Source organism: Lissotriton helveticus, chromosome 10 (genome assembly GCF_964261635.1).
Source record: "Lissotriton helveticus chromosome 10, aLisHel1.1, whole genome shotgun sequence".
Lineage (NCBI taxonomy): Eukaryota > Metazoa > Chordata > Amphibia > Caudata > Salamandridae > Lissotriton > Lissotriton helveticus.
Genome location: NC_136071.1, coordinates 1,178,939,758 through 1,178,955,703, shown reverse-complemented (window position 1 = coordinate 1,178,955,703; position 15,946 = coordinate 1,178,939,758). Strand labels below are relative to the sequence as shown.

The 15,946-nt window shown below is 48.3% G+C and overlaps 1 protein-coding gene across 2 annotated transcripts in view; it reads right to left on the bottom strand.

Moving 5' to 3' along the window:
• The window catches only part of ANKRD28 (ankyrin repeat domain 28), a 549,582-nt gene that overhangs the window by 128,843 nt on the left and 404,793 nt on the right, over window positions 1-15,946 (bottom strand). For both annotated transcript variants that reach the window (XM_078664027.1, XM_078664028.1), the window contains exons 11-12: window positions 9,747-9,829; window positions 2,365-2,428 (exon numbers count right to left, since the gene is read on the bottom strand). In XM_078664027.1, coding sequence (XP_078520153.1) covers window positions 2,365-2,428; window positions 9,747-9,829 — 147 coding nt within the window. The remainder of the gene's footprint in view (window positions 1-2,364; window positions 2,429-9,746; window positions 9,830-15,946) is intronic.

Below are 15,946 nucleotides of genomic sequence, written 5' to 3'. Positions count from 1 at the left end.
TCAATCTAGTCCTGGTGTGTTAGGATGTGCTCGAAAAAGGCACTGCAGTGCTTGCATCTTTCTGGTATGTCATGTCAGAGGCTAATGCGTACATACATTTTAGGAATCAGATTTTGATTTTATCTCACACATGCAGGACACTGAAAATAAAGATGGCATTTGGTGAAAAAAGAAAAATATTTTTGCTCACGAAATGGCACAAACAAGGTGAAAGTAAAAAGAAGCCCAAACTCAGTGCTTCAAGATCCTCTTAGCAGGAGCCAGAAACAATGTGGTTTACAGGGCATGGTGAGACACTGGAGTGTCAGTTTTCATTCCAACTTAGTTGCAACATATATGGCTACACTGTCTTTATTCCTTCAACTCCACTCCCTTTAAAGAAAGGTGTGTTAAAGAGGTTTTGTAGAGTAATCTATTTTGTTGAGCCTTTTCTGTATTTTAGCTTTTTAATGCAAATGCATGGAACTGACCAATATAGCCTATTTTATAGGCGCAAATGGAACACAGACATATATTCAGAGAATCGTTACGGCATCCTGAACGGGAGCATCATTATTCAGTGCTTATGATTATCGATGGAGCTCTCCTGATGGAGAAGTGAAGGGGCTCTTAATGACGAACATTTTGGAGGGGAAATAGGAAGAGTTGCATTTTGATTGGGTGAACTAGACTGGTGGGGTGTGAGCAGGCATAGATGTGGTTTTGGTGGTTGGCCAACTTTGAAAAGTCCAGGGACGATAGGAGGGCTTGCCTATACATTTTCAAGAGTCATCGCAAATCTGGGCCTTGAGGGAACAAGAGCTGGGTGCAAATCAAGGTTGTGGAGCAGAGGTGGGAAAGAAACGGCATGAAGCTATGTTTTGAGAAACAGGTCTGAGCAATTTGGTATGAGAGGATTTGTCTAATCATCTGGATTATGGCACGGTCAGAGAGTATGTTAATGATAGGAGGGGAAGTGAATGAGGCTCAGCGGTTTGTTGTAAAAGTGGATGAAGTGAGTGTTTGCAAGAGAGTGTTCAACATATAACTTGGCTAGGTGATCATGTTTGCGAATCTACATACTTCGATGAAGATGCCCAAGATAATGAGGTGGAAGGCGCCAAGTCCATCATAATATCTTGGTCATTAAAGGAGGATATGGTAGTTCCAGGAGACAATACATTAGAACACTATTTAGTCTGAATGGATGGTGAGACGATGCACATTCTAAAGTATTCTACAGCACAATGTGGCGCAATACACAAGAATGTGGCAGAGGTAAGGTGTGTTGGGGAGGAGCCAGACTGTTCCATCATGGCAACTACTTTGGGTGTGTATGTGTATTGTCAGTGCAGGGCACCAAGTGCATCGGTCTGTGGGATCAATCTACGTTTCTTCATTGGCAGTGCAGTTTAGGAAGTGCCAAGGAAAAGTGGGGGCAATCGGGTAAGTGAGAACTCACAGTAGATGGGAATGTAGGGTACCTTATTGCAGCACACTTGACAGTACTTAAATAAATTTACTCAATATTTGGAGTTGTGTGACGTTAAAAATCAATCAAGTGTGAAGTCTAGGTTGAGTTATCAGATGGTTGATGGGGTTTTTAGAAGAGACAGTCGAGGAGAATGGCTAGTGTGAGGGGAGTGAGGTTGACATGAATAGGATTTTGGAAGACTGGATCCCAGATGCTGTGAGCGGTCATGATGCCAGTAACTCTGGAACGTGAGAGGTAAACGAACAGGAGGATAGTTGTGGTTGGAGGGTGTCTAATGCTTTATTAAAAAAACAGTGAGCACCTCATCTTGTCAGGCAGTAAAAGATATAACAATCTAACATTTTTACCTTGAATATGTGTGTACTAGAATACCCATACAACATTGTGGGGCAGTACATCATGGGTTATACGATTGTGAAAGGTAATTAGTAAAGACAAGTTAAGGATAAGTGTTAATAAAACAGCGTAGCAGCAACAAATACATTGGAAAAAAGAAAAATGGATGTCCACGGAGTGGGTGCAATACATTCCTCCACAATGTAATGTCAACAGGATACAGCAAGTGTGTCTACCAGATGTCTGAAAGACCTATATTTGGTATTGACACACAAACCCCACCAAATATTGTCCAATATAAGACGACCAGCATCGCTCCAGGTCATGAAAACAAACTGCTGTACCTTCTGGGGTGCCTGTGCTTCAGACATTGATCATTCCACATTGCCCAACATCCAGTGTCGACGTCGATCCCATGACATGAATATATACCCCATGAAGCTATGTATGCTCTATTAATCAAACACAACATACCTCATCCCTCTGAGCTATCGCTCACATTTCTAATGCAATGACACAGGAAGAGCATGAAAAAGGCACAAGTGTACACATACCCTCCAGCAGCAGCAGAGTGTAGACAGGTCCTGCCAAAATCATCAGGGGTGTCGATGTCAAAGCCTGTATGATGCAGAAAAACAAACAAGCATGGAATGAAGTCCTCCGATGTACTGCCCGACAGCCTTGCTGTGGCGCATACTGATCATCTACTTACGCCTCAAGATGAAATCAAATCAGAATATTTAATGTGCAAGAGTTGCTTTAAAAAGCTCACATTCTTCTCAGACAAACTAACAAAAGACAAAGCTACAAACATGAATGGAGAAAAAATACAAACATGAATAGGGCCGGTCATAATGATGATGGAAACTTGACGAGGACTTCTAAGCTTTTATTCCCAATGTACAATCATTTTTCCTCCTGTGAAAAATTAGCTTTTTCTTGCAGGCTGTGGCAGAGACGAATATTGTGATTCTCAAATTGAGTCTGAACTCCATGGGTGAATCTCCAAACTGCACTTTGAAGGTGTTGAGAGATCAGTAGCTTACCAACAGTTGGGGGAAAGGGGTCGAAGAAGCCAGAGAGAAGTAATGAAAGAATGCCTACAATGGCACACAAATATGTTGTATTTCCATACTTTTTGTAAAGAGTGTGCGGGCTAATGAACATGGCACCTCAGGAAGGATAATGGAAAGGCTGTCTGCAAGCATCTCTCACTGAGGTTCAATTAATGTTATGTGTATTTGTAAAGAGCACCATCACCTGCGAGAATATCCTCTAAACCAAACACAGGACCATGCAGCCATCACCAAGATATCATTTCCCAACTGCCTCTCGCGCGGACAGATTCTGCATTCTAAACTGATGAGTACGGAACTCTGTGTTTAAAAGGTTATTTGTGGTTGTGTCCGTCCACGAAAGGGTTTATGTTGCAAGCAATGGTATCTTTGACTGAACAAAGAGAAACGACCTAGTACGTTAGCGTGAGATCATACAAGATATTTATTTTGATGTAAGAGTAGCTCAAGTAAACTTCATACAACATCAGGCTATCATAACGGCATGTACTGCTCTCAGACAAGTGAACAGCAAGAACACCTCCGCGGCTGCATTCTGCTTTTAGACAAGTTAACAGCAAGTACACTTCCATTTCAGCATTCTGCTCTCCTGTAGGACCCCACCCTGCAACTCCTCAAGCAGGATCGCTTCTGGCATTTAGAAGGCAAATGCTACTTACCAGTATGCATCTGTTCTTGGCATGTAGGGCTGCTGACATTCATATCTTAGCATAGATCACCGCCTAGTGTTGGGTCCGGATGTTTGCACCTTGTTGTCTTGGAAGAGTCTTCAAAGTATCACGAGATAGGTGACTCTTCCCCCGGACTACAGTGCGCATGGGCATCTTCAGATTGTTTTTCGCCATTGTGGCAAAGATGGAGTATAGGAAAGTAAGAGATGACCATGTAAATGTAAAGAAGATAACCATGCAGCTGTGACAGGTACCGGGGAGGAGGGTGGGCGATATGAATGTCAGCAGCCCAACATGCCAAGAACAGATGCATACTGGTAAGTAGCATTTGCCGTTCGAGGCATGTGGGCTGCTGAATTCATATCTTAGCATAGACTGTATAGCAGTTTCTCCTCTAGCGGTGGCCACCTGTGCCAGCTGCAACAGTTTGGAAAAGAGTTTTAAGGACAGCCTGGCCCACAGCAGCTTGTTGCTTAGCTTGCACATCAACACAGTAGTGTTTAGTGAAAGTGTGTATGGTAGACCATGTTGCTGCCCTACATATGTCTTCTAAGGGAATATTTCCTAGAAAAGCCATGGATGCCCCCATTTTACGCGTTGAGTGGGCTTTTGGGGGAACTGTTAAAGTGCGCTTTGTCTTTTGATAGCATATTTGAATGCATTTAACTATCCATCTGGCTAATCCTGTCTTGGAAATGGGATTACCCTTATGTTGTGGTGAAAATGCGACGAATAGTTGCTTTGTCTTTCTGAATGATTTTGTTCGGTCAACGTAGTATAAGAGAGCTCTTCTAACGTCTAGTGTGTGTAGGGCTCTTTCAGCTACAGATTGCGGGTTTTGAAAGAAAACTGGCAATTCTATGGACTGATTGATGTGGAAAGTGGATATAACTTTTGGCATAAATTTAGGGTTTGTACGAAGCACTACCTTATTGTAGTGTATTTGCATGAGAGGTTCCTGAATGGTTAGTGCCTGTAGCTCACTCACTCGCCTGAGGGAGGTAATAGCAATTATAAAATGCCACCTTCCATGTTAAGAATTGTAGTTCACATGAATGAAGTGGTTCAAAGGGTGGTCCCATGAGTCTGGTAAGTACTATGTTTAAGTTCCAGACCGGAAAAGGTGGATACTTTGGAGGGATAATTATTTTAAGTCCCTCCATAAAAGCTTTGATAGGTGGGATTCTGAAAAGGGAGACGTATTGTCTGTTTTGAAGATATGCTGCTATCGCAGCGAGGTGTAGCCTTATAGATGAGTATGCTAGGTTACACCTTTGAAGATGTAGCAAGTAAGATTACATTTTGGATGGAGGCATCCAATGGATTGATTTGGTTATTAATACAATAAGTAACAAATCTTTTTCATTTAGCTGCGTAACATGCTCTGGTAGTGGGACGCCTTGCTTCTTTGATAATGTTCATACAATCTGGAGGCAAGTTAAGATATTCGAACTCTAAGACTTCAGGAGCCAGATCGCTAGATTCATCTGATTGGGATCTGGGTGCCTGATTTCTCCATGGTTCTGCGTTAGCAGTTGTGGCGAGAGGCACAGTCTTTGGTGAGGAACTACTGAGAGTTCTAGTAGCGTTGTGTACCATGGCGGTCTTGCCCATGTAGGAGCAACCAGGATCATTGTGAGTGACTGTTGCCTTAGCTTGCGTGCCACTAATGGAATCATTGGGGTTGGTGGAAAAGCGTACGCAAATCTGCCTGACCAGTTCATCCATATCGCATTGCCTTGTGACAACGGGTGTGGGAACCTGGCATCGAAGGACGGGCATTTTGAGTTTTCGTTTGTGGCAAACAGATCTATGTCTGGATGTCCCCACTTTTGGAAGAATGGTTGGAGAACTTGAGGATGAATCTCCCATTCGTGTATTTGCTGGCTGTGTCAGCTTAGTAGATTAGCTATCTGGTTGTCTATCCCTGGGAGGTGTTCTGCCAGGAGATAAATGTTCTGAGGAATTGCCCACTTCCATATGGTCTGTGCGAGGTGAGATAGTTGCAGAGAGTGTGAGCCCCCTGTTTTTGGATGTAATACATGGCTGTCATGTTGTCCGTCCGGATTAAGACAGTCTTGTTGCGCAAGTATTTCTGAAAAGCTGTCATTGCTAGCAATACTGCTAGTAGCTCTAAGTGGTTTATACGTAGAGTCTTTTGTTTGGCTGTCCAGAGACCTTGGACTGTATATTGAAGGAGATGGGCTCCCCAACCTGTCAGTGATGCGTCCGCTGTTAATACTACCTGTGGAACCGGCTCTTGGAACAGTCGCCCCTTGGAAAGGTTTTGTGGGTTCCATCAATGCAGAGAGCGGTAAGTGCGGCTGTCTACCAACACTAGGTCTCTTAGTTGTCCTTGAGCTTGGTTCCACTGGCGTGCTAGGCATTCTTGTAAGGGACGCATTTGAAGCAGAGTATGAGGGACGATGAATATGCAGGAGGCCATCATACCTATGAGCTGCATGAACACTCGAGCTAGCAGGGAGTGCTGTGGCTGAAAATTTTGAATGAGAGATTGTATGCTGGCTATCCTGGCAGGGTTTGGATATGCCTTTGCTACTGAGGTGTCTATTGTTGCTCCTAGATATTGCTGGGGTTGAGGGTTGCAGATGTGATTTTGGGTAATTTATTGAAAATCCTAGATTGTGCAGTAGCTGGATTGTCTGAGAGGTATGGCTGGCACACTGTACGTACGAGTTGGCTTTTATGAGCCAATCGTCGAGGTAGGGGAACACATGGATGTGTTGCCTTCTGAGGTGTGCTGTCACTACTGCTAGGCATTTTGGAAACACCCTTGGTGCTGTGGTTACCCCGAAGGGGAGGACTTTGAATTGATAGTGCTGACCTATTTTGAACCTGAGGTATTTCCTGTGATCTGGATGTATGGGTATGTGAAAGTAAGCATCCTTGAGGTCTAATGTTGCGAGGAAGTCGTTTTGCTGGAGTAGCGGGAGTACCTGTTGTAGAGTGATCATATGAAAATGATCTGAGTGAATATATTGGTTCAGAGGTCGGAGGTCCAATATTGGTCTGAGGGAGCCGTCTTTTTTGGGAATGAGTAAGTATAGAGAGTATACCCCTGTCCCTTGATGTTGTAATGGGACTGGCTCTATGGAACCTTTTTCTAGCATGGATTTCACCTCCTGTTGTAACAGCGTGATGTGTTCTTTGGACATTGGACAGTGCTTGGGTGATATGTTGGGTGGAGTAGAAGTGAGTTCCAGGCAGTAACCATACTGGATAATTTGTCTCACCTGCCTGTCTGTATTAATGGCATTCCAGACTGGTAGGAATTGTGTTAATCTTCCTCCGACTGGTGTTAAGTGGTCTGGAGGGAGTGTGAGAAAGTCACTGTTTGGTGGCAGTTGAGGTTCGGATGTTATTATTACCACGTCCTCTGCCCTTGGAATTGTTTACTCTATAACCTCCTCTATTGGAGTCTCTATTAAAGGTGCCTTGTGTAGTGCTTTTGAATGATGAAGATGTTTGGGATGCGTTGCCTCGGTCTGAGCCTCGAAAGGATGAGCGACGAAAAGAGCTTCTGGACTGTTGAAGTGCACCCATGGACTTAGCTGTGTCAGTATCTTTTTTCATCTTTTCTAAGATGGCATCCACCGCAGGGCCAAATAAGAAATCTTGGTTAATGGGTTGATTGAGTATGGTAGATTGCACTTCATTTATAAAACCTGAAATGCGAAGCCAGGCATGCCGGCGTAGCAGTACACAAGTGTTGACAGACCTAGCGGCTGTATCAGCTACATCAAGGGCGCATTTTATGGATGAGTTAGTATTAGGTCGTTTGCTTTTGCCTTATAGGGTTCTGGTAGGTGTTGTAATAATCCCTCCAGTTCGTCATAATGTGCTCTGTCATAGCGTGTTAGGAGAGCTTGTGTATTGGCAATCCTCCAGGTGTTTGCTGCCTCAGAGGCCACTCTTTTCCCTGATGCTTCTAAACTTTTTTGACTCCTTGTCAGGAGGGGGAGCATCACCCGTTGTTTGAGAGTTTGCTCTTTTCCTAGCGTTAGACACAACTAGGGAGTCTAGTGGTAGCTGAGACCTGATATAAGAGGGGTCTGTAGGGGCCGGTTTATATTTTTTTTTCAATGCTTAGATTGAGGACACGCGCCCTGGTTGGGTCTTTAAAGATGTGTGGCGCGTGCTTTAGTACCCCTTTTAGCATAGGGAGTACACGTACATTCTTCTCTGATGCTGGGAAGGTGTTAAATAGGAAATCCTCCTCTATAGGGTCAGTGTGCATGTGTACACCATGATACTGAGCTGCTCTGTCCACTAGTTGGTTAAAAGCGACAGTGCCGTCAGTAGGAGACGGCTTTGTGGGGTATGTAGTGGGATCGGGTATGGGTTGTGTATAATCTGTGTCACCAGGATCATTATGGTCACTCCATGTGTCATCTGGGTTCCCCGGATCGTCAGGTGGTATAAAGTCATCCTGAGGATCTTCTCCCATGTCTTCTTCCTGATCATGATCTGCAAGTGAAGGAGAATATGGACATAAGGCATGTTGGAGTGAAAGGAGGAGGTGTTTAAGGACTTGAAGGGGATGTGCCAAAGTCCTTTTATTTAGGAGGAACTGCAGAAGGGGCTTCAGTGTCCAGTCTTCTTTTGTTTTTATTGTAAACTATATGTCCTGTCTCAGGGTCTATATATAGTCTTTGTTGTGGATCTGGGTGAAAGTTCTTCCTCCTCTGTCCATGGCTGTGGTGCCGAAGATTGTCTTTTTCGGCTGGACGGATTTTTTCGGGTCGAGTTTCTCTTTAGGCTGGACGTCTTTATGATGTGAAGCCTTCTTCGGCTCGCCAGCCTTCTTCGGCTCGGCAACCTTCTTCGGCTCGGCAACCTTCTTCGGCTCGGCAACCTTCTTCGGCTCGGCAACCTTCTTCGGCTCGGCAACCTTCTTCGGCTCGGCAACCTTCTTCGGCTCGGCAACCTTCTTCGGCTCGACAACCTTCTTCGGCTCGACAACCTTCTTCGGTTCAAGTTTTTTTTTTTGTCTCAACGACCTTCTTCGGCTCGACGGGCCCTTTCGGCTCGACGGGCCCTTTCGGCTCGGCGGCTTTCTTTGGCTTGAAGGCCTTCTTGGGCTCGACGGCCTTACTGGGGTCGACGACCTTTTTGGGTTGACTGGCTTTGCTAGGTCCCGGAAGGCTTGGGTGTGGTCTTCGGAGACGAGCCGTAAGGCGGCGCTTCTGAAGCGGCGTTTCGGTCGCAGCTAAGGCTTTTAGGCGATGCTTTGACCGGAGCCTTGTGTGGAGGTGGAGGCGGGGTAGGGGCTTTGGTGCTCACGGTTTGCCCCGGTGTGATCTGGTCATCGGAGTCCGACTGGTCCTCCACAGTGACTATTTCGAGATCTTCAGAGCCCTCTGCCTCTGGGAGTTCATGTTCGTCGTCGAAAATGTTTTCCGGTTCTGGTGCCTGCCGCTGCATTTCTAGTCGAGCAGCTCTTCGGTTCCGGATAGTCTTTTTGGACCGGAACAGAGCACAAGCTGGACAGTGTTCTTCGTTGTGCTCCGGAGATAGGCATCTGTTGCATTCTCTAGGTTTGTCGCTGTGTGGAAATTTGGCTCCACACTCCTGGCATTTTTTTTAAACGGGGTCCTTTCAATCAGCAGGAGGTCCACGTTGTGTCGAAAAAGCCCAACGTCCAGAGTCGACTACCGGAGAGAAATGGAAGTTTTGTCGAGTCAAGGGATACCGAGCGGAAACAATACCGTCGAATGTAGAAGGTTTTAGCGTTAGAAAGTTGGAAAACTTAGGTCTCGAAGTTGGAGCTGTCGAAGTGCATCCAAACCCAATGGCGGAAAAAAACAATCTGTAGATGGAGAAGATGCCCATGCGCACTGTAGTCCAGGGGAGGAGTCACCTATCTCGTGATTCTTCGAAGACTCTTCCAAGACAACAAGGTGCAAACATCCGGACCCAACACTAGGCGGCGATCTATGCTAAGATATGAATTCAGCAGCCCACATGCCTCGAACATAATCTTCTGGTCACTAAAGCAGCTCCAAATGGTGCCAAACATTCACAGCATTTCTATCACATGCATAATGTATACAACTCAACTGTTAGCACAAGACCATGGAACATGTTCTGTATAGAGGCAGTGCAATCACTTATTTCAAAAGCAATGAATTACCTGTCAATAAAGTGATAAAAAAACTGAGGACATACCTGATGACAGTAGCTTTCGACAGCAGTCTGAAAAACCACTCAGTGCAGCCAAGTGCAGCGGGAACATTCCGTGGATGCCGCGTCTTGAAGAGAGCAAAAGATGATCGTGAGTACAGCCAGAGTGGGCAACAAAACCACAAGTTCGAGGTCGACTTCCCTTGCACTAGTAGCACAAGAGCAATAGAGCACACTGACAGTTTGAGTATAGGAGCCGTAACACACCGACAACTAGGGTACACAAGCATTGGCAAAGTCAATAGGTCTTGCCTTTGCAACAGCTATTGGCTGTGCCAATGTGTTTTAGCCATGTTGTACTCCAGCGTGGCTGCTGTTCAGCAGGGCTAAAAGTGAGTGGCGTGAAGTCTCAGAGTGGATTGGCAAAGAGTAGAGCGGGGCAGAGGGCAGCCGCGCAGAGCGGGGCAGAGGGCAGCCGCGCAGAGCGGGGCAGAGGGCAGCCGCGCAGAGCGGGGCAGAGGGCAGCCGCGCAGAGCGGGGCAGAGGGCAGCCGCGCAGAGCGGGGCAGAGGGCAGCCGCGCAGAGCGGGGCAGAGGGCAGCCGCGCAGAGCGGGGCAGAGGGCAGCCGCGCGGGGCAGAGGGCAGCCGCGCGGGGCAGAGGGCAGCCGCGCAGAGCGGGGCAGAGGGCAGCCGCGCAGAGCGGGGCAGAGGGCAGCCGCGCAGAGCGGGGCAGAGGGCAGCCGCGCAGAGCGGGGCAGGGGGCAGCCGCGCAGAGCGGGGCAGGGGGCAGCCGCGCAGAGCGGGGCAGGGGGCAGCCGCGCAGGGCAGGGGGCAGCCGCGCAGAGCGGGGCAGAGGGCAGCCGCGCAGAGCGGGGCAGAGGGCAGCCGCGCAGAGCGGGGCAGAGGGCAGCCGCGCAGAGCGGGGCAGAGGGCAGCCGCGCAGAGCGGGGCAGAGGGCAGCCGCAGAGGGCAGCCGCGCAGAGCAGGGCAGAGGGCAGCCGCGCAGAGCAGGGCAGGGCAGGGGGCAGCCGCGCAGAGCAGGGCAGAGGGCAGCCGCGCAGGGCAGGGGGCAGCCGCGCAGAGCGGGGCAGAGGGCAGCCGCGCAGGGCAGAGGGCAGCCGCGCAGAGCGGGGAAGAGGACAGCCGCGCAGAGCGGGGAAGAGGGCCAGCCGTGCAGAGCGGGGAAGAGGACAGCCGCGCGGGGCAGAGGGCAGCGGCGCAGAGGGCAGCCGCACAGAGCGGGGCAGAGGGCAGCCGCACAGAGTAGAATGGACGGGTGTAGAGTAGAATGGACAAGTGTAGTGTGGAAGTGTGGACTGGTGCAGAGTAGAGTAGAGTGTAGTGGGGCAGAGTAGAGTAGAGTGGCCTGGTGTAGAGTGTTGCAGAGTATAGCAGCATAGAGTGTAGCAGGGCTAAAAGTGAGTGGCGTGAAGTCTCAGATTGGATTGGCAAAGAGTAGAGCGGGGCAGAGGGCAGCTGCGCAGAGCGGGGCAGAGGGCAGCTGCGCAGAGCGGGGCAGAGGCAGCTGCGCAGAGCGGGGCAGAGGGCAGCTGCGCAGAGCGGGGCAGAGGGCAGCAGCGCAGAGCAGGGCAGAGGGCAGCCGCGCAGAGCGGGGCAGAGGGCAGCCGCGCAGAGCGGGGTACAGGGCAGCAGCGCAGAGCGGGGCAGAGGGCAGCAGCGCAGAGCAGGGCAGAGGGCAGCTGCGCAGAGCAGGGCAGAGGGCAGCTGCGCAGAGCAGGGCAGAGGGCAGCTGCGCAGAGCAGGGCAGAGGGCAGCCGCGCAGAGCGGGGTACAGGGCAGCCGCGCAGAGGGCAGCAGCACAGAGCGGGGCAGAGGGCAGCCGCACAGAGTAGAATGGACGGGTGTAGATTAGAATGGACAAGTGTAGTGTGGAAGTGTGGACTGGTGCAGAGTAGAGTGTAGTGGCGCAGAGTAGAGTAGAGTGGCCTGGTGTTGAGTGTTGCAGCGTAGAGTGTTGCAGAGTATAGCAGCATAGAGTGTAGAGGTATAGAATCCAGTGGCATACAATGCAGTGTAGTAGATTAGAGTGTTCCACAGCAGAGTGTGGTGGTGCAGAGTGTAGTTATGCGCTGCTAGAGTGGAGGAATCTGCTGCAGTACTGATACCTTGGTTTGACACTATCATGCCTTCATTAAAAATCTCTTGGAAATCCTGACGCTCATCTCTGGGAAGAGCATCATGAATTGTTGAATGGAGTCCCAAAAACACCTGTTATAGCGTCCTAGGAGAGCAGTGGCTCTAACAGCTCTCATTGAAACTGCAGAGGTTCTGCAGACCTTTCTGCCCACTGAATCTAGTTTCTTGCTGTTTTTAGCAGGAGGTACTGGAGAAGATGGCGCTGTGGCATTAAGTTTTTGGGTTGCTGAAACAATGACCGAGTCTGGATTTGGATCTGTGCAAAGAAAGGCCGGATCTTGATCTGGTGATCTGTATTTCTTTTGCACACGTAATGCAGCAGCCTTCAGACAGCCGGATCAGGAAAAGTTCCATTGTTGGTTCTAAAAGACCTGAAAGCAAAGGGAGTAGTGGTCTAGCTGAGGACCGTGTAATGAAGGGTCTCAAAAATTACAAACATGGATGTTACAGTAGTTGGTAAATCGTAACTCAATTGGTTAGCTCCCTTGAGAAGCACTCCTGGAAAGTGGTAATGTCATCTTTTGGCGATGTTCTTGATGGAGGAGTCTGTTCATGTAGGCAAGGAATATGCTACTTACATACAATTCTGAAGATGTAGGAGGAGATTTGGGGGATCTAGAGGTAGAGTATCTTCTGCCTTGAATAAGAGTGCCTGTGAGACCCTGAACGATGTGGACAGTGGGATCTCGATCTTGACCTAGACCTGGGAGGTCTGGTGTGATGGGAACGAGATCTAGGGTGCCTTGGTGCATGAGTCACTGGCTCAGTAGGATGTGATGGTGCGGAGACTGGCGAAATTGGCAATGCTGGAATCGCTGGTGGAGGAGCAGCAGCAGGTGAAGGTTGAGTGCTGTGGAGGTGGAGTAGATTATATTGGAAATCAAAGCTCTCGAAGAAAGGGCTGGTCTAGACGAGGTGGTCCTCAAATAGTTCTCCTCATTCCTACACAACCGCTCCCAGAGAATCAAAATATTAAGCTTCGATTTTGACCTTCAGCCAGTCATGAGGGGAGTTCCTCCAGGATCAGTGCTCTCCCCTCTACTCTTCAACATTTGCATGGAACCACTCGCCACCCTACTCAGAAATGCTAACATCCCCTTCCACCTGTATGCTGATGATACCCAAATCTACTTGGAAATCTCCTCTGCTAAAGACATCAAAAGACTCAATGAAAAACTAAGGGAAGTGCAACGTTGGCTGTCAAGCAATCACATAAAACTGAACTCAGACAAAACCAAACTACTCCTCATCTCGAACAAAGAAGAGAAACCACAAATGGTCGAGTGGTTAAAAGAGATCGATGCGCTCAACTGAAACTTCACCCTGGCCGACACTTAAATCATTAGGCATCACACTAGACTCGAAACTGGACATGACCAAACATATTAAGATTTCGGCTAAGTGCGCCTTCCTTAACCTGAAGCTACTAAACAAAATAAAACCTTTCATTCCACCCAACGATCTCAAACAAGCCACTCAAGCATTGGTGCTGTCAAGACTGGACTATGGAACCTCAGTCCTCTCAGGAATAGCTAAAACACACCTTGCTCCGCTGAAAACAACTCTCAATGTGGCTGCCAGAATGGTCACTGGAATAAAGAAATTTGACCACATCTCTCCTGCACTCAAAGAATTCAATTGGCTACCAATAGAAATGCGGGCGAACTTCAGAACCCTGCCTCACCCACAAAGCCCTCCACACAGGCAATCCCGAATATCTGGCGTCCAAACTCAAAAAAGCAGGTCAGAACAGGAACCTCAGAAGCTCTAATACCTTACTTCTTATCCCGCTAAAATCACGAAAACAAAAAACCGCGGCTAAGTCCTTCACCAGAAATGAGCCCAAAATATGGAACTCTATCCCTCCCCACATCAGAACTATTCCCTCCTTTGCTAAATTCAAAAGTCAGCTCAAAATCCTTTTCTTCGATCGATCCCATGCGATTAGATCGGGGCAGTGGGAGTGCTGAAAATGACACTGAACCTCTCTCGTTTGCGGGTTAACAAGTCCTTGTAACGGAACTCTTCAACATCTTCTTTACTATGACTCATCCAGAAGGTCTCGCTTTATTGCAATTTGTTCTGCTCTCTTTTGCTCGCTTTATTGTAATATGTTCTGCTCTCGTTTGCTCTGCTCTGTAACTGTTCTGAAAGCTCAGATACCCTCCGGTCAGGCTAGTGCTATATAAAACTTCGTAATGAATATGCTACTTACCAGTATGCATCTGTTCTTGGCATGTAGGGCTGCTAACATTCATATCTTAGCATTAGATCGCCGCCTAGTGTTGGGCTCGGATGATTGCACATTGTTGTCCTGGAAGAGTCTTCGAAGTATCCTGAGATAGGTGGCTCCTCCCCTGGACTACAGTGCGCATGGGCATCGGCTCCATCCCCAGATTGTTTTTCGCCATTGTGGCAGAAGATGGAGTGAAAGTGTAAAGGATGTCCATGCTAATGAATAAATACAATAGTATATCTGCAGCTGCGACAGGCACCGGGGAGGAGGGCGGGCGATATGAATGTTAGCAGCCCTACATGCCAAGAACAGATGCATACTGGTAAGTAGCATATTCAGTTCGAGGCATGTGGGCTGCTAAATTCATATCTTAGCATAGAATACATAGCAGTCCCTCCATCAGCGGCGGTTGCCCGTGCCAGCTGCAGAAACCTGAAAAAGTGTCTTGAGAACAGCCTGTCCTACAGCTGCTTGCTGCTTGGAGTGCACATCAACACAGTAGTGTTTTGTGAAGGTATGTGGTGTGACCCACGTGGCTGCTCTGCAAATATCCTCTAAAGGAATGTTCCCTAGGAAAGCCATGGATGCCCCCAGTTTGCGTGTGGAGTGCGCTCTGGGGGGTATTGTTAAAGTGCGCTTGGCTTTTTGATAACATATCTGGATGCACTTAACAATCCACCTGGCTATCCCTGCTTTGGAAATTGGGTTGCCTTTGTGTTGTGGTGCGAAGGCAACAAAGAGTTGTTTTGTCTTTCTAAAGGGTTGTGTTCTGTCTATGTAGTACATCAACGCCCTCCGTACATCTAAGGTATGGAGCATTCTTTCCGCCACCGTTTGCGGGTTTTGAAAGAATGCTGGTAAGTCAATAGTTTGGTTAAGATGAAACTGTGACACCACCTTAGGAAGGAATTTAGGGTTAGTGCGTAGCACTACCCTATTTGGGTGAATTTGAATGAACGGCTCTTGTATGGTGAGCGCTTGCAGCTCACTGACACGCCTCAGAGACGTAATAGCTATCAGAAAGGCCACTTTCCACGTAAGGAATTGGAGCTCACACGAGTGCAGTGGCTCAAATGGTGGCCCCATCAGTCTGGTGAGAACGACGTTGAGGTTCCACACCGGAGCTGGTGGTGTTCTTGGGGGAATGACTCTCTTCAGACCTTCAAGGAAGGCTTTAATGGCGGGCACTCTGAAGACAGAGAGGTGCTGCCTGTTCTGAAGATAAGCCGCTATGGCTGAGAGATGTATCCTAATGGAAGTGTACGCCAGATTGCACTTGTAGAGATGTAACAGATAGCAGATGATGTTGGGAATAGATGCATCTAGTGGGTTGATGTCATTGGACGTACAGTAGATGACAAAACGCTTCCACTTAGCAGCATAGCATGCTCTAGTAGTTGGTTTCCTTGCCTCCTTGATGATACTCATGCATTCTGGAGGTAGGTTAAGGTATCCAAACTCTAGGACTTCAGGAGCCAGATCGCCAGGTTGAGCTGTCGTGGATCTGGATGCTGAATGTCTCCATGGTTCTGCGTCAAAAGACTGGGCGTGAGGCGCAGTCTTTGATGCGGCACCACTGAGAGTTCGAGGAACGTGGTGTACCAAGCTTGTCGTGCCCACGTTGGAGCAACCAGGACGAGAGTCATGGAGTGCTGTCTTAGCTTTCTTGCGACCAGCGGTATTAGAGGGGCTGGCGGAAAAGCGTATGCAAATTTGCCTGACCAGTTCATCCATATCGCATTCCCCTGCGACTGTGGGTGAGGGAACCTGGCGGCAAAGAGTCGGCATTTTGCGTTCTCCTTTGTTGCGAACAGGTCTATCTCCGGATGACCCCACTGCTGGAAGAACGGGT